We start from the raw sequence: 20198 nt of genomic DNA, 5'->3' as shown, positions 1-20198 counted from the left end.
CGATGTGGGAGATACGCCGAGCGGAATAACCATGGGATGCAACTGGCAACTGTTTATGTAGCTCCAATCACTAATTAAATTAAAAAGAGTATATGTTCGATATTGATAAAATATTTTTTTATGACTAAGATTAAGTATTATACAATGACTGCATAAGATTTTTAAGATCTGGAAAATCCCTTGGACCTTTTTTATAAATTGTAAAAATTCGGGTACCCAAAGCCGGCTCAGGTCTCTGTTTTTTAAACTCTGTTTATACAATGTTCATAAAAGTCTGCTCGTTACTAGAGAAAGGACGCGTCTTGGACCCGGATCTTAAGTACCCAGTTCTGGTATAATTAAACTTCTATTACCCCAAAAAAATCAATCCTCCTTCTGACTAAATAGGCCTATTGTTTGTCAACAGAAGATCCTTCATTTTTAAAGGGGTCAAGATCTATTATCACTTTTTCTACTAATTTTCGCATCCTCGCCCAGACAGGTTGAGTGATGACTTTTCCCGCATATAGTATCCCCTGGACTTTGGCCCTGACGAACTCTATCTTGAATGCCTCCATCATATTTGCCAACATTGAGAGCAACCAGTCGGAGGGGTCCAATCTCCCCTTATAATGCCTACATATCTAAGCTTCAACGAATTTCACAACAAGGGTGATAGGAGAGCAAACATAAAAGAATTCTCGATGTTAGTCCCACAAAAATGAAACATCTGATCCTCAGGGATATTTCGTCTAATGTCCGTTTAGATCGTCGAAGTTGCCAATCTATACCCAGACCATTTTTGAGATCTAAGAGTATCATGTTTGGACTCACATACAAAGTATTCAAGTCTAGATTGAGTTAATACAGGATCATCCTTGTTTTCGTATCAAAGAGTTATAATTATGGTAATAAATTATAATATTGCAATAAATATTTTAAAAATAAAAATATTTGAAGCACCCTCTATTTTTTTTAACATACCTAACTATTACAATTCGAATGTTTTCGTCAACTACTTTTTTACATCATCCCTCCATGTACTTTATCTAAATGGATACAGGCTTTTATAAAATATAATACATGCAACCTCATCAAAACTGATGGATTTACAAATTTGATTCCTGGGAAGCCGGAAAAAGTTATTAATATTTCATAGAAATTTGCATCTAAAATCATAATTGAATGTCTTGAATAATAGATTATATCTTGTTGAATCCCACAAACTCATGTGGTTTCGATTATATATATATATATAAAAGTGATCTGCATTTTCTCTATATCTTGTTTGTTTACAAATATTTGTAGCATTTGAATTGATATTTACGACTACAAAATGATACACAATTTAAATTAGGTCATTATTAATATCGTTGAAATGTTTATCCTGTAATTAAATATGGTTTTTTTTGGGGTTTTTTTTTCTTAACCCGCTAACTAACTGCGTTATAATATGGTTATGGTAACTAACGGATAATTAATCATTTTTTGATCAGTTGTAAACTGACCATTTTTATACGTAAAAAAAGGTAAATCCTTTTTTTTATTAGCATTGTCGTTTTAGTATAAATTCTTTTTCGTGTATATTTTACAATTTTTACAAAAAAATTGTTTCATATTAGGCTCAGTACGTCCTAATATCGGCCCTGCTTTCAAGTTCCATTTTTAACTAGTTCACTTGAAACATATCATGTAGCATGCTATCCAGAACATTTTTAGAAGAATAAGGGATATGAACCATTACAAGAGCATGTCTCAAACGACAATCATTGTTAATGATTTACTGTTTCTTTTTTATAGCGAACGATTTCTCCTTTAACGAAGCATAGGACGTTAATTGTATCACTTCAAGTTACAAATGAGTGGTTTCAACCCCTAAAGAAAACTCGTATAAATCAATTTAACGAAAAAATATAATATATATTTGTAAAAAAAGTTACAATAGAATATGTAAGTATATAATCGTCATCCTCTTTTCCCTCGGACGTGTCCATTTTACACCTTGTCTGGAGTGTCCAATGATTTGTTATACACTCAGGATTAAATGCATTTCGTATATAATAATTAACAAAAACAGAATCAAAATTTTGCAATGTTTGAGATATTCTTTATTTTAATTTCATAAAAATATGAAGAAACGACAACACACCTAAAGCAATCACTGCGAGACGAGTTGAATAAATGTCCATATTTTGTCAAAGTCTTAAAAGTCTGGAAACCGAATTGGCTTTTTTCCAAAAAGAAAAAAGCCTTCGTGTCCATATTCTTGTTCTTCCCTGCCTTTATGGCTCTGAGGCAGTCTTGCCTTGTACCACTGTGGATCATTATAATACGAGGGCTTATAGTAAATAGGAAACCTTCTATCAAAGGGATTGAAGTTGTCGACCTTAAAAGTCGGAGTTGATCTCCTTAGAGTGAACTCGTCCTCCTCATCACTACTCCTTGGGATTGTAACAGGCTCATAGGCTGGGGTAGGTAGAATCACATTTCTTATAGAGGTGGTCGTTGGGAGAGGTTGCGTAGAAGGATACGCTTCCGTGGAAGTATTGATCACAGAGGTTGTAGTCGTTGTTGTCGAAGGAACAAAAGTTGTTGTAGGGGTACTTTTGGTAGTCGGAGACGTGGTAAAAGTTGTGGTTATGTAGGAGTAAACCTTTTTGGAGGCTTGCGCAGAGTTTATTTCATTCAAGGGCTGTTCTAAGAAGTCTTCAAGATCATTGGAAATGAAGTTAAGTTGAATTTTTTTATGATCTGAGGATATTAAATTTGTTGGGTCGAGTTTTCTTAATCCAGAAGGTCCTGATGATTTCTTGGGATCCACTTCTGGAAGGAAAAAAACACAGAAATTAATAGGTGGAGTAATTGGTTTTTAGTTTACAAATATGGCCCGTCAACATAAAAGGAAGATGGGATGATGTTTCTTAAAAGTGAGTCTGAATTACAATTTTGTATTCCTAATCTAATTGTCTAACTTTTATATTGACAAATTACTATAATACATCCTTAAAGATAAAATAGAATATATTTGAAAGGCCATTATCATACTTAATAAAGTATCATATGTGACCTACCAATACAAAATCAAGCTAGAATGATTTTATCAAATTTTAGTATGAATTACATTTATATTTTTGTCGAATTTCAATTAACAAACTATAATCATCATACCAAAATAGTTAGAAATTGATAGAATTTATTTAAAAGGCTCGATTGGACCCCAATTAAGTATCATAAATGAAGGTTCTAAACTATGGCCAAGATTATTGAGTATCTCAATTTATACAGGAAATTAGCATACAAAGGTTATAATTGACTGAAATAAGTCCATTTACAGGGGCGTCCGCAGGATTATAGATATCTATATATATATATATTTTTTTTTCTTTGGGGGGGTCTTAGTTTAATTTTTTTTTCTCAAAAATCCATAGCTTTTCACAGAAAAATTCAGAAATAAATTTTTTTCTAAAAACAAAACAAAAATGAAACATCCAGTATTTAATTATTTGGGAAAAATAGAATGTTTTTGAAAAAATTTCAAAAATCCTCAGTTGTTCAGAAGAAATTATTTTTTTGAAAAAAAAATTCCAAAAAATTCATATTTATTTACAAAAAATGATATGTTTTTGAAAAAATTCCAAAAATCCTCGGCTGTTAATTTTTGAAAAAAAAATTCGAAAATCCACTGCGGTTCACAAAAGATTTCAAAAATGAAATTTCAAATATTAAACTTTTGGAAAGAAATTTCAAAAATTTACAGCTGTTCTCAAAAAAATTTCAAAATTCTATTTGGAATATTGAATTTTTTGTAAAGAAAATTATAAATCTATAGTTATTCTCAGAAAATTAAACTTTTTGAAAAAATCAAATTGAATTTCTTTTTTTTTTGAAAAATTGGAAGGTTGGCTACCGCCAACCAACTGTGGACACCCCTGATATATTTGTTGGTTTATATTATCCCTTTTCTTGATTTTTCTTCAAGATTGTTCAGTTAATTTTATATCAAATGAAATATAGAGGCTAAATTTCTTATATTCCATGGTATCTCAATCCGGAGGTATAAATTAAAATATGTTGCCCATTATTGATCAAATTATTGTCACTTAAATAATGATTATATTAACAAAACAATAAATTGGGCAAATTATCATATTTTTAATGTTTTTTAAGACTGCTTTTCTATTGACATATCACAAATAACAGGTATAAACAAAAGAATGAAGTATTGAAAAAGTTATGGAAGGTTGAAAGAAAAAATCCCTTAAAAATCATCTGAAGCACTCCACAATAGTATTTCTGTATTCGAATGATGCGTATGGCTTTGTTCACTTAATATAATTATGTATATACTTAAGCCAATTAGACATTTAAAGCCAGTGATTTTCTCAGGGAGTATTATTAACCTTTAGAAATATTTTTTCAATAAATACAAAGTTATAAGCTTTGCATTTTTATCTAAGGATCTCTAAGCATTTTTCCACGCATGAGTATAATATGCCTTAATTCTCAGGGATGAGAAAAGAAAAATCCTTGTGAGCTGAGTAATGTATTTAAGTCATTTTACTGTAATTACAGTTGAACTTCGGAACAGGACAATCATCTCAGTACTCGACTTATTCGAAGTTGAACAAAAATGACAAATACCTATGATTTTTGTGCAGAAATGTCCGTAGGGTGGGGTCTGCAGGGGCTGTAGCTCACCCCAAATATCCCAAAATAATAATTTTTCAAATTTTTATCCAAAAAATTTAATTTTTCAAATTTTTTTACTATAAAAATAATTTTTATGAATAGCTATGGATTTTTAAAAGTTTTTTTTCCTTAAAAATTAATGGATTGTGAACAACTTTGAATTTTTGATTTTTTTTTTGCAATATATTTTCAAAAATTTAATATTTGAATTTTTTCTTCCAAACAATTTAATTTTTGACATTTTGTGTGAATAGTAATGGATTTTTCAATTTTTTTACAAAAAATATTACATTTGTTGGAATGTGTAATCTTTAAAATGAAAAAAGGGAATTGAGCAAAGCTGAAGAACGACTTAAAAATGAGCAAATTAATCAAATTCACCAAAACTTTGACTCTAAATTGCAAATAGTTCCAAGAAAATACATTTTTGCGACAACAATAAGTTGCATTTATTCATAAAAATGTTTCAGAAGCATATTAATGTTGTTTCCAAAATTTTAAACAGATTTAAAACAATTACATCAAATTTGGGGTGAAGAAAATCCCAGTTAAATAACAAAGTTTTAACTACTGTATTGTACTCTTAATGTTAGGATTTAGTATACCAAGTGATCCATTAAAATCTGATCACTTTGAATTTTAAACTTCAACAAGGTATAATTTATTAATTAACTCTAGAATTTAAACAACATTAACACTATAAATAGATGTGTATCTGAGCTCTTTTAAACATTAATGTGGCCACCCTTAGTGGTAATGTTGTCTGCCAGGCGATGACCGAAGGTCTGGCACCCCCTGCGGAAGGATTCCGAGAGACTCATTTAAAATAATCTTGCAACAGAGGAGATAGTTTTCTTTCACTGCTGGTGTCAAGAATGTCTCCCCACCCTCACAAGGCTCTTTCCATACACTTTTTGATAGATCTCTGTACAGTCTGGTGTGTAACTCCGAGATCTCTTCCATGGAATCCCATGCACTTGAGGGGATTGGCCTGGCTGTTTTCTTTAGCTCCTCCGGGAGGCTCTTTCCATCCACTTTTTTGATAGATCTCTGTACAGTCTGGAGTGTAACTCCGAGATCTCTTCCATGGAACCCCATGCACTTGAGGGGATTGGCTGGGCTGTTTTTCTTTAGCTCCTCCGGGTCCAGTTATGCCTTTGTGACAGAGCCTTTCTTGTTGACGGCATTGAAGGTGGTCCTGAAGACAACCAACTCCTTGGAGTGCGCAAATGCAAATTCGTCGATTATAATTCAAGTGTAATTTTCTCGACTTGAACGTCAGTTAAGCTCAACTTTGCTTTGTTTTGTCGATAATTGTCCATGCTTTACTACAGGGGTAGGCAACTCTTGAGACATGGAGTGCCAACTTTAACATTTATAGTCAATGAGTGTGCCGCTATCAACAATAATGGTAAAACATACACAAAAACTACGGAAATATGTTCTAAATTGCATGTGCCAGTCAATACGCTTCTGCGTGCCATAGATTGCCCACCCCTGCTTTAATATATCGAAATATGAATAAACTTCAATCGCTCAACGTTAATTAATTATTGAATTAGTAAGAGTTCACATTTCAATGGACCACCCGGTACTCTCTGAGTTAGAACTTGGGAGTATACCACAAAATGGAAAGTCAAAGTGGAGAGGTTATACATTATATATGTATAAACTAGTCATGAATTGAGGGTTGTATAACAATAACCAAGACGTCATTATAATTGTATGTATGTTCTTTTGTAGAAAACATACATAAATCAAGTCATTTCCTTACTTTTGACGAAAAACACTTGAGTTGTTGACTACAAACAATAAAGCATCATCCTTGAAAGTAATGAGTCTGTAAAATAGGTATGAATAGACTACACCAAGTAATTAATAATAATACTTTAATTAATAAATAATTGTTCCTGGTTTGTAGGGACACAAAAATAAATTTGTGGGAGTTAACGCTTAAATAATCTTGACTAAAAATTAAGAAAAAGAGAAATTCTAAAGGTTTTCTTTTTACTTTATATATTTATGGTCATAGCCAGTGATGAAAATCGTGTCTATAATGGGTATGTTAAAAAAAAAGAAGCCAAAATAAATATAGGTATTCACAAAAAATCAAACTTTTTGGAAAAAAATTTCAAAAATCCACAGCTTTACCCAAAAAATTTCACAAATCCACATATATTAAAAAAAATAATTTTTTTTTGGAAAAATATATAGCTATTGAAAAAAAATTTAAAAAATCTACAGATAATCACAAAAATAATTTTTTTGAAAAAAATGTTAAAAATTATATTTCAAGTATCAAATTTTTTTCAAACAAATTTCAAAAATCTACAGCTATTCACAAAAAATAAATTTTTTTGTAAAAAATTTCAAAAATTCACTGCTTTACTCAAAAAATCTACAGATATTCACAAAATTTTTTGTTTTTGGAAACAAATTTAATTTCAATTGTCAAATTTATGCAAAAATTTGCAGGTATTCAGAAAAAATTAAATTATTTGAAAACAAAATTTTAAAAATTAAATTATTTGAAAACAAAATTTTAAAAATTTATTATTTGTTTTAAAATTAAATTTAAATTCTTATTTTCTGTTAAAAAAATTCAGAAATCCACAGATATTCACAAAAAATAAATTTGTTACAAAAAAATTTCAGAAATTTAATTTCAATTATCAAATTTTTTATCAAATAGAAATTCAAAAATCTAGAGGTATTCACAAAAATTAAATCATTTGGAACAAATTTTATATTTAAATTTTTTTGAAAAATTGTATTTGTATTTGTCTCAATCTCAACTGATTATGTGTTTTAGTCACGTAAATGGATACTTTCATAAACGTACATGATTGTTTAAAACTACTTAGGGTACCAGAATTATTATGTCCATCCAGTATGATGAAACGGATGTCAAAGATAACTGAAATGCACGTAAAGCACAACTTCTTTTTTTTTTTACTGAAAATTAGTGCCCTTTTCTGATACAACACTAATTTATTACTTAAACAGAATCTTTTCTCTAAATGCCACGTTCTGTTTCTAACCTCCACTTCTTTATTTATTCTTGATATATGTATTTTTTTTTGTATAGTATGACAAATTACTCACGTAGGGGCGTAAAGGGTTATTGCCGGATAAAACTGCTAGTATTTGATAAAATGAATTGTTAATTTTGATTGCAACTGAGTTGTTATGTACATAGTTGGTGCAAGTATTAAGCGATCTTTACTCTAGGCAAGTTCGGAATAGGTTAGTTTATTGGCATGGGGTTGAACAGGGTTTAATTTATTAAGGTTTCATAATAAACTTTTTATTTGTGATAAAAAAAACATTAACAAAAAAATGAAAAAAAAATATTAATCATAAATTAGGTTTAGCTACACACTGAGAGGATTGTTACATAGCCATCAGTTGATTCTTTACTGTTACAATTTTTTTTTGCATTCTTGGTTTTTTTAATTATTGTTCTGAAATAAATGATGTACTTTTTCATTCGATTCAAATAGACAAACATAAGTTATGAATAACATTATTTATTTAAATTTTTAAATTATTTGACCACATGCATTTTCGGTCCAAATGTGTCTCCGCCTCATTGTGTCCGTGGAACGGATAGGCTCATAATAGTACTGTTATTACATTTAAAATTCATCCCATATATTCATAAAGCCCAATGAATTACCTCATTCTTGGATTTTGTAGAGAGATGGGGACTTGCAGCTTGATATCACACTCAAAGGCTTGCAACATGGCTTAAACTCAAAAGCTAAGAATCAAGTTTTGATAGAAATGAACGATAATTATGACGTCAAAGAATATAAATGTCATTCAGAGTTAATATAGAGAGAATTTTTTTTTGTTCAAATAGCGCGCGCAGTGTTACCACAAAGTGCTATGAAATGAATAAATGATAAATAATCAAAGATCTACACAATTATGATGCTATATATTTTGGAGTATGTTTATAGCTTCATTACAAATAAAGAAAATGTTTTCAAGACGATTTACTTATCGAATAAGGTTATATTTTTTGCAAAAAATTGCATCAAGACTAATTACGTCTACGTATTTTGTTGTCCTTGCTAGTATTGAAGATGGGAAGTAACACACAAAAATTAATTATTCCTAAATTGTATTGCATATGAGAAACCGGGGATATTCCCTATACTTTTTTTCCTGACGTCATCAATCAAGTTGGATCCGCAAGAGGTTGCCCGGGCCTACCAAAGATTTTGCTGCCATGTGGCCGAAGTTATGAAGAAAGCTGCATCTTATTATGAATAATAGAATATCATAAAATGTGGCTTCAAATAATTAAAAAAATATAGGTCTACCCAATCTAGTTTGTTTATTATAACTCTTTAAAGATTTTCCCAATTTATCTGGGCCATTTTGTGGGGCATCTATATTTTGAGTACATGCTATTGCTCGGACTTATTAGACTTCGATGAACAAAACAACGTTTACTTAATTAATATAAACTAAAGGACTCCTTTAATATAGATAAATATTCCCTGTTTCTTTTTCAATATGACGCGCTAAGCTTTAAGTATACACGCTTGTTGCTACATTGTTATTGTATAACTTGTCACATATTTCTAAGATTTTAAGCTTACCGTTAATATGGGTCCTTCAGAGACGGACAAGCTTTTTTGCACTATCATCTATATCAACAGAGTTTCATAAAAACCATAAAACTTTTTTTGACGAATTACTTTAACAACTAAAAATTGTCATGCAATCTATGTATATCTTTAACTATTAGTACTCACATCCGAGTGCATGTTAAACAATCCTCAAGATGCAGGAATAATAATCACACCATTATAATACTTATATGTAGTTATTAAAAAAATAAAATGACTTAATGCTTAATGACTCTAATTGTAATTAATATTCACATTATGAAATAACATCTGTTGTAAAGGTCAATTGGCTTATCAGTCCTATCGCTTTGTCTTTCTATGAAATTGTTTTGTCGACAGAGTTTTTCATTATCTTTGATGCATAAAGTAGTGTTGGATTCGAGTAAAAAAATCGATTTGAGTTCAGTATCTTCGACAAAGTTTGAAATTTGTACCTTGTGGGAGGGCAATTTTTATTATTATTTACATCTTAACTATGTTTATAACTCGGTTTTTGATGTTTTACACTTGGAATCCAAAATGGTCGAACAGATCAGTCTAAAATTTAGCAGGTAGACTAATAAAATAACAAAGCAGATTCTTAAGAACTTTATTTGGGCCCCCGAGGTATATAACAGGGTGTTTTTGACAAATATTCAATTTCCTTTCCCTTCTCTCTTTCTTTCTATCTCTCCTTCCCTCTTTCTCTTCCTTCATCCCCCTATTTGTCACTTTTCTTCTTTGTTTTTATTCCCTTCTATTCAGCCCTTCAACGCCGGCACCCTCAGCCAATAGCATATTCAATAGATGGTCAGTGGAGGCCTGGACCCAGACCTCCTTCAAACTCCTAATTTTCGAGATCAATCAAGCTCGAATTTTTGAGAATTTCAACAAACTTTTGTTGACGTAATATGCGCAAGTCTTTAGTAATGGTCAGGGATTCTTATTACGAGGACAGATCTGTTTAAACTGAATGTAGAAATATTCTTGAAGTACTCTAATTTTAGTTGACGCTACTATATTATTTTTTGATAGATAATGGTAATTGAGTAATTATCCTAGTATTACCGTGTACAATATCTATTTAACAACCAAAACGATTTAAAAATAAGGATTTTCTCCTAAACTAATACTTTGATTTGCATTAAACTAACTCCAAAGAAAGCTGACTAAAAGTAAAAATATTTTACTTTAATATAATCGCCTTTGGCTCCATAACAGCCTCTAATTAAACTTGGAAACGGGAGCAGTTTTTGATGACAGTCTCCTTTGGTATATTCCGAAATTCCTCTAGGATCCTAGAGATCAGCTCGTATTTTTAGTTGCGGAAGAATCTGTTGGTGTGTCGCTCAACTGTGTCCTACACAAAGAAGTCTCCTGAGTTTGGAAACCAAACAATAACAACGAATTCTAAAGAAATTTCTAACAACCAAGTCAACGTTTTCTTTGTTGTGTGGGATGGAGTAGAGCTTTTTGAAAGAGGAATGACCCTCTAGTTGCAACTTTCTCGATGCAAGCAAAGGACCTGTGTAGGGTTAAGAAGCTTGCAATTTCATCATTGCAGCTCCGGTGTAGATCACAACAATAATACTATACCTTTTCCACGATTGTGCAATCAATACTTTGTTGATCAATGCTTTTTTTTTTACTGACCCCAAACACTTTTGACTAACCTTCAAAAGTACAAACAATGTCCTACATACATACACTCAAAGCTCATTGTGAAACAACATCCGCAAGATGTATTTTTTAATTCACTACTATCAATTTGATGAATCATTACTCGAATGCTTCGAGTTTTAACTATTAAAGTTCAACATGCCCGGTTGCATATCTCTAATAAAAATATTAATATAAACTGTTCCAGTTCAAAATAATATTTTAAGAGAGTTCAAGTAATTGAATACAAATGTGTACTTTAGTAAAGTTTAGTTGTGTTGGAGGGGGGAGGGGGTTGAGTAGTACTTGAATTCTACGCTATAAGTAGAGGCAATTTAGATTACAATTCATCAAAATGACTTTTCCAGACGTGATAAAGGGTGTGGTATGAGAATATCCGTCATTTCAACTACTTTGGAATATTTCTTTGGTAAACATTATATTAATGTAATTTATTTCAGATTAAGATTCCTATTTTATCCCATGATGGATTTATCAACAATGAATCACTCCACTCTTAATGGTAAATAAGCATCGAACTTATTTATGTCGTCTTGCGGCTTTGTCTTGGATGTGCGGATGTACATAAATATTATGTATTTATTGAAAGATGGATTGCGGTTAACTCTCTGTTTCCTTATAATAAGTATATATATATACATATATAACCTTTTGGAATGTATTCTACCTCACTTCTTCAGGGTTGTCCTTGTTCAAACAAGATTCCTTTTTTCAAAAGGACTCGAATAAATTGTCTCTTTACTTCTTTTGGCAAGAGTCTCTGAGAAAAAGAGTTCCATTATCATTCAAGTAAAGTCGGTCAAGGATGAAATATTGATTCTTTCTGTTTTTCGATGATTCGAACAATTGATTAAAATCATTATTAATATTATTATTTAGTTTATAACACTCAATGGTTTCAAAATCATTCCTTAAATGATGATTGCTTGCCTTATCATACAATCAAAGATCCCGTACTTTTTTTTATTAGTCTGTTTTACAATTTTCAATTTGATTTACAAATGACTCCAATTTTATGTTTGGCAAAAAAGTAAGAAATATATATGGAGGCCAAGAATGTGTTCCCAGTTCAAGTTCAACGGTTTTATCGGTCCCGGTCTCGTATTTTTCCAATTTCAATGTTTTCGGTCTCAGTGTAGCTTTAACCGTCTCGGTTCTTTTTTATACAGGCTCAGTTTGGTAACATACATCCCAAGAAAATTCGTACCCCGGAAATGATATTAGATATACAAAGGGACGCAGCTACCTTATAGACAGAGTACGTAGTTCCCCTAGTTCCAGTAGGCCCCCGAAAACAAAAGCTGCTTAAGAAAATAGTTTTCAAAGTGGAGGTTGTGAGGGAGGGGGTGGAGGTGCAGGAAAATGGAGAATTAGGGATTGATTTCAGTCTACACATATATAGTACACATTTTTCGTAAAAAAGGGTCTCAGTTAAAAATTTATTAGTGTAGGGGGGCTTGTTATAGTAAAGTTTGGGACCCCCTGGCTGGTTGTGAGGTCATGTTGGCTTCCCTCTCTAATGTACCGCATATGGAAAAGTCCAGTGTGTTCAAATCTGGCGAGGAACGGGGACATATCTCCTTGGACCAGAATCAAGCCATGTTATCTGGACATAACTTTTATGTACATAGCAGACGTGTGAGAGGAGGTGCCGTCCTGATTCAACACGTTGTAACCCTCTGGGTAGTTGGTTTTAAGCCATGGCAAGATGGTGTACATAATCATCTTATACTAGGCCTCCTCGCCGATTTTCTGTCCACCCTTGAAAAAGAACGGATACATCTTCTTTCCATCAGAGGCCACTACGCCAATGCCTATTGCTTAGGCCAGATATTTGGTTTGGTAAACCTCTTGGACCTCTTCTTTTGTTTCCGTAAGCCAACGGTCGTTCCGGAGGTTGTGGAATTGATCATCACAATTGACCCATTTTCCTTGATCCATGTGAGGATTTTCTTCCACTTCTTGAGCTTCCTGCTTTCATGCCCTCTGTCAGAAGGTGGCATTTGGTCCTTGTAAAAAAAAACTAATCCTAAATTGTGATTAACTTTATAGCCCTCCTGCTGGTCCTAGGAGCTACAGAGCGATTTATTGACTTAGGTGGATCCACTTTTATATTCTTCTCCAAATATAAAAAGAACTTCGAATCCCTCTTTAAATTATGCCTTTACTTCCTGACATCCTGGAGAGGTCTTCTCCATTTTTTTTTTTTTTTTTCATATTTACAAACTTAAAAACCAGGCTCTTAGAACACTTAACAATGTCCGTGATCTTCATCAAATCAACTCTAGCATCTAGAAGATCTGAGATGCGCTGCCTTTTTGCTTGTTACTCGCTCATAATTATGAAATGACTAAATGATTAGTATAGTTTATTTATGTAAAAAGGACGGTGGAAACAGAAAATTAAAAAATAATCACTACAATTTTTCATAGTAATGAGCCAATAAACACTAATTAACAGTCCACGCTTTGCTGACCCACCCTGTATAAATATAAATTTTTCTTTTTTGATCATATTGTGACAATTAAATATGAAAATTGAAATATTGAATTGAGAAGGAGTAGTGGCAGCAATTAAACATTAAGTGGGCCGCAGGCCACAGGTTGGACATTCCTGTGTTAAGCCATTTAATGAAATTGTTATGAAGATTTATTCGAAATTTGTCCGTTGTATGTAGTAAAAATATCAACTATCTGCCCTCAAAATTGCATGTCCTTCGATTATTATGCAATTTATAGCGTCAGAGAAAACGCTTTATAAGAAAACATTCAACAAATTATTTGATTAATAGTACCTCATCTTGAATATTCACTGACAAGGAAGGAAGTGAATCAAGAAATCCATCTTTGTCATAAAATATTGTATACATATATTTTGAATACTATTATATTTAATAGGAATGATATTTCCATAAACAATGACGTGGTTTGAACAAAAGATCCTTAAAAAACACTTTGGTTCAAGTTAAATTAAATTAATGTTTTCATTGTATATCACCATATGCCTATACAATATGTGTTCCCCCTCAAAGCCTAGAGGTGCATCCATAATGATACATTTGCATCAATTATTTCGTCCTTACTATGTAGTTCAAGGAATAATTATTATCTTATTGTAATTAGATGTTTGCTTGCCTTAAATGATGTGAAACATTAATGGAAATCGGGCAATAAAGACCTTCAAAAATGGGATGATTCCTTGCGTTATTTTTTAATGTATATTTTGACATATTATTTATTTTAATCAGAGTATTTTTCACGGATTTGTATTCGAATGAAGCAAGGTTGGAAAAATTATTATTGACAAGACTCTTGTTTGTTTGTTTTATTCTCAAAAAAATATCAATATATTTTAATGATTGATGTATGTTGTGTCCAAATTGCAACTTTCAATTTCTTCGTTTTAAAATCTATAATTTAAATACAACATTGGGCATACTAAATACCAACTATACACTTATACGATCATTTCATTTTGATATTTTAAAATTACATGGTTATGAGTAATATTACTGTGGGCATTTGACCTTTATAATGTGATAATACTTACATTTTAGTGGGCTTTTTTTAAAAAATAATCTAAAGTTTTTTTGGTTTTTTTTAAATGTTCCTTTAATTGGTTAGATGGAGTTGCACTGATTAAGTATAAGTAAACATTATAGTATTGCAATTACTCCATCTAACCTAGGAATCTTTTGGTGAAATCCATATACATACATATAGTATATTTCTTTCTCTAGGAATCACCGGGGCGCGAACGTGCATATATATGGAGTCTTCAATTCAATTATTGCATTACTCTCTTCCCAAATACGGTGAAGCCTTAGTTAAAAATATTCATCTCAATTTTTAGTTCCACATTGTATAATTTGTTTATGAAGTGACATCTTGTACACATCCTATATATATACATAAATAAGTGGTCTGAAAAGTTTCCCAACTGACAAAGAACCAGGATATTTTTTCTGTTTTTTTATTTTTCAAAATAGTCTACTTTTAACTAAACACACTTCTCCGAGCGATGCTCCCATCTCTGCATCCCGTCCAAAGAGGTAGTACTATGCGTTTTTCTCAGCAAAATAATTGATCACAAGACACCTTTTGTTTTTGGTTCAACTACTCCGATTTGGATTGACTTAGATGTGTCAAATTCTAACACAACAAGTCTCTATATGTGTGCCATTGTTTGAATCTTTTTAAAGGTTACACTTTCAAAAACAAATATTTAATGACAGCTTGATACTCAATTTTGCATCTCCAAGGATTTTTGTTCCATATGCTAGTGATCCAATTTTTATAGGGGTGTACTAGCAAATAACTTGATCATCCATCTCAAATTCCGAATTTTATGAGTAACAACGGGAGGAGAATTCCTCCGAAGAAAACTACCAGACCTCATAAGAGAGTAGAGTGGGCTCCTTCCTTGGGAATGAGATACCAGGATCGAAACAATAAAGCAACCCATTTATGATGAGCAAGTAATTAAGTAAAAATATTTTCCTTTTTCTAAGTTATGGACTCGGTTCGACTCAACACAACAACACATCATTTATTTGGAAGAAGCAAGGTTGACAAAATAAAGAACATGGATACGTAATTTAAAAAAAGAAAATATTTATTTATAGAATGTCATGGATGCTAAATATGTAAAATCATCTATATTTAAACTTTTGAAAAAGTGGGAAGAAGTGAATGAAATAATGATCATTATTCATTAGAACAAGTTTGAAACTCCAAGTTCCTACGTTTACCTCCATTTTGATTACTATGTTCATAAATCCATTAAAAAAAAAAAAAACTCTCTTAATGAGTCCGTATCCCCGTTCAAGACCTCGATATATAATTACGTAGAAATAATGATAGATATAAATATCCTTTGTCATGTATTAATTAATTACATGCTAAATAAAAGGATGATTACGTAGTTTTTATTACAGTTATGATAAGCCCTTTTTTCTGAAATTTTAATCGGAAGGACCCTGGAGATCCCTTTCAAAATGAATTTAAGAAAGTGATGTATCAATCCTAATTCATGGTTCACTTCAGTCTTAGGACCAGTCCTTCGGACTGTGGGTACTAGAACTGGTCAAAAAGAGAAGAAATAAAATGAAGTAACGTCATCAAGGATTGAACTTTAAAACTTTTACGACTGATATCCAGGACTGAGCTGGAGAGTCTTCATTACTAAATAAGGACGGATACAACACTAATTAAAGGGCTCTCAAGTCTCAGAACAATTGGCGGGAGACTACCATTGGTGTTCCATATTTTTTCATTTATCTCACTAAATCAATCAAAAAACTTCAAAATATCTTATATATACAATGTTTCAAATGGAAATAATCCAGACACACCCGGGCATGCAGCTTTTAAAACAACCCACAAGTACAGTTTAATGTTTAGTCTGCAGTCAATTATTTTTTCTGCTCTATGCATCACTTTTCTAGGGGATGAGGGGATCTACTTAAGGATGTTTTTTTGAAATTGCGAATACAAGCTATAATATACATACTTTATATGGAGATGACTGTAATGAAATGTGTACGAAATGCGAAAATTTGGAAAATGAGAAGCAGAAAAATGCCAAAAATTGACGAACATAAACCTTTTTTTATGTTCCTTGAAGTTTAATTGCTTAGATGGAGTTGCAATGATTAACTATAAGCAGAGATGGGATTTACGTAAGGTAGGGAGGAGAAGGCGGGAGAAGACATAAAGTATTACTTAATTTAGACCCTTGTCAATATCAGCTCCTTGTTATATGATTTTGGGCAGAGAAAATGAATTACTCCTTCAAAGAGGAGAACCTTTCTGATTTGTATGTTCGTTCACGCCTAGTAACTCGGGCTACTTCGGGCACTAACGCTACTTATTAATAAATTTAAGAACAATGTATTACTGAAAAGGAATATTAAGAATATCTTCCATCTCCTCAAGTCAAGTGTCCCCATTTTTGAGAATCCAAATATAAATTTATCACCCTATTATATTATATAAGTTATCTAAATTATAAACTATAGAAATATATTGAGAAATAAATTATTAAGCCATTGAATGGAATATAGTCAGGACCGTACAAAGGATTTTTCTTTGGGAGGTTTAACCTTTTCAAAGTTTTGAGATACACTATTTTATTGAATAATATTTGCCTGTATTTTGCACCAAAAATATTACAAAACTTCCGTACATCACATCAAATTTTCCAACTAGTACCCATTTTTCCCTACTGACACTTCAAAAAGGCCTGTCACTAGTGCTGTGTCAGTTCTTATTTGGGACTGAAGACTACAGTCTTGTACAGGTCACTCTCGGTCTGGTCCAGTTCAGTCCTGCATATCAGTCCTAAAAACTTATAAAGTTTGGTCCACTCAAATTAATTTTTCTTTTTTAAATCAGTTCTAGTACATACAGTCAAAAGGACCGACAGTTTTAAGGAAACATTGGTTTGACATTTTTTCACATGATATAAAGTAAACTCTTTAAATAATACTTTATTTTTTGAGGACTTGAACTGGACTCGAGGAAAATATTCAAGGACTTAGACTTGATCCTTAACTTGGCCTTGCAGGACTTTTTAGCATATGAATGAAAGGTAAATAACGATCTTGAATTTAAATCCATTGTTTTAAAATGAAGGGTTTGTTTCAGCTCTAAATTTTTATTAAAAGATACAAATCTGATATCATTTGAATTTGGCAATGATATATGAGTAAAAAAGGGATTTGACATAAAAGGATCACATCTACTCATGTCATAAAGGATTCAAATTCCACTCCTTTCATTACGATCAAATGATCAGGGAATACAAAAACATGTAATATTTTAGCAAATACGGCCAGTAAAATATTTATAATTGGCAAGTAACATAACCAGTAAATTATGTACTTGAACAATGAAATAAAGACTTGATGAATGAGGCTTGAAGCACTTAATATAACAGCAATCCGTTATGACAACAGTAAAATGGAGTAAAGGGGGGTATACATATAAGTAAATGGGTGTTGTCTCAAGTGGTCATTTGTATTTCTAATAGCATTTACATGACTGTAGAAGGGTTATTAGGATATAATGATGTCATCAAACAATGCATTCTAAATAACAATCACTCTTAATATTGGGTATAAATCCCCTTTTTTCATGTACTCTTTAATCAAGGACATGAAACACATTCAGATTTGACAAAAAGACTATGAATATAAAAAGTTTTAACGATTTATATTAATATTAGACTTGTTGATTGAGTAGAAAATAAGCGTTGTCCATGTTTGCTACTTATTTTTGAGTGCCTCAACGGATTTTTTTTTAATAGCGTTCACGTAGAAATTAAATTCTGATCTCTTTTTTCATTGTTCTCCAAAAATATATTTTAGGAGAGAATCAAAGCTAAAATCAAGTAGTGAAACGAAACTCACGTAATCAATTTTTTCCCACTTTCAGTTGGCTACGAAATTACTTTTTTCTTCAATAGAGAGTGCTAGGGTATCATGAACTGCTCTACAATGCGTTTTCACGTAGCGTCAACATTGTTCATGTTGGTCATTTTGTGGGCCTTGTTTTATAACAGTATAAAACCCTTTTTTCATTGATATTAAGGAAAATAGTAGACTATTGGTTGTCATAATGCGACAATTAAAGAAAAGGACTTTAACACTACATTCTATTTAAAATTTTATTCAGATATTGCCTAGTTATATTATATATTTGACCCTCAATTGTATTAAAAATATCTATTAGACAGTTTTATAATCTTATTTCATTATTGTAGATAAAAATTAACTATTATTGTGGAAAGACTAAGATATTTTTCTGAAATTATCCTAATTTTCTCGTCCTTAATGGATAAATAAAAAAGTACCAATCTAACCATTTTTATTGATTTCTAGTACAAATTACTTAAATTTAATTAAATGAACTAGTATTTTTATTTGCATCAAGTAGCATTCAATGCATGATTAAGTCTTTTTTTAAATTCATAAACCCATTGGGTGAAGTTTCATCAGGATTTATAGGAAAATTGTACATGCCATACTTTTGCAAATATATTGTTAAATATCCACTTTGAGCCCCCAAAATTATAATACAATTTATGTCATCAGGGAAAATCTTCTATATCTGACTACACAACCTCCTCAATTAATTCAAAATCTGAATTCTGCAAGGAGAATAAAAATTTCATACGTCAACTTTTTGGTACACCTCAAAAGAGATATCAGGATAGGAAATAAGTTTTGCAATTGCCATATAAATTTGGTCAAAAATTGATCATTTATTTCGTTTAAAAAAAACAAAAAAAAACAATGAAGAAAATAAAGTATGACCGGTAAAAGTGTGAACGGGTTCAAGTCTAAGTAATACAGACATAAATTGCAGTGTTTTAATACCTTATGTATTTTTGGATAGCACTGCGGAGTAGTAAAATAAGGCAGAATAAATTTAAATTAAAGGAGGTTCTCAGAGACATATTAAAACATATGTAAAACCGAGAAGTAGACTCCGTTTAGATCTACTAGACATACGTAATAATACTTAAATAAATGGTTCATTACTTAAATAGAATTCGCAATTTGTCAACTTTATAAATCAATTATTTTTGAATTTACAAGGGAATTGAAAGGGTAATGTGATTAAAATACACATTATTCCCTCAAGTAAATTATTATATTTAGTTTAATTTTTGAGAACCTTTATCAGCGTCAAGGCCTAATGTAATATGCATGTAGGAACCTCTTATTTGTACAAAGTTAACTAGAGGATTAAAATAACAACACCATTATAAGGTGTTTAAAAGAGCCTTGAAGAGCAATCTGTTGACAGAATTATAATAGAATCATTCAATATAATTCATGCCACACGAGTAAAGCCCTGTTTTGTATTCCAGCTGATTTGAATTCTTTTCTTTATATGTATGTATATCGAGAAACAAAAAAAAAAAAGGATTGTCATGGAATAAATCATTGTTCAAAGAGGATTTATGGTTGTTGAATTACTTTAATATGTTATATTCCTTACTTAGATCCTTCATAACATTTTGTTTTTCAAAAAAAAAAAGTGAAAATCTTTCTAAAGAGTTTAAATAAAAAAATAGGAAATAAAAGGGATCGTGAGACGAAACTTTTCTTCACTTCTACACTTTTGTTTCCATTATATATATTCAGGAAATCATTTTTGTTGCTTCATGACTTTAATAAATTATAAATATATTTCTAACAGTACATCGATCAAAGGCTGA

General features: G+C 31.2%; 1 protein-coding gene across 2 annotated transcripts in view; it reads right to left on the bottom strand.

Moving 5' to 3' along the window:
- Positions 1-1878: 1878 nt before the first annotated feature.
- The window catches only part of LOC121132362 (uncharacterized), a 60271-nt gene continuing 41951 nt past the window's right edge, over positions 1879-20198 (bottom strand). For both annotated transcript variants that reach the window (XM_071886660.1, XM_040727761.2), the window contains exon 3: positions 1879-2802. In XM_071886660.1, the coding sequence (XP_071742761.1) occupies positions 2183-2802 (620 nt within the window). In that variant the 3' untranslated portion in view covers positions 1879-2182. The remainder of the gene's footprint in view (positions 2803-20198) is intronic.

The sequence above is a fragment of the Lepeophtheirus salmonis genome, chromosome 2 (genome assembly GCF_016086655.4).
Source record: "Lepeophtheirus salmonis chromosome 2, UVic_Lsal_1.4, whole genome shotgun sequence".
NCBI lineage: Eukaryota > Metazoa > Arthropoda > Copepoda > Siphonostomatoida > Caligidae > Lepeophtheirus > Lepeophtheirus salmonis.
The sequence above is the reverse complement of the archived record's forward strand: the minus strand, read 5'-3'. Positions and strand labels throughout refer to the sequence as shown.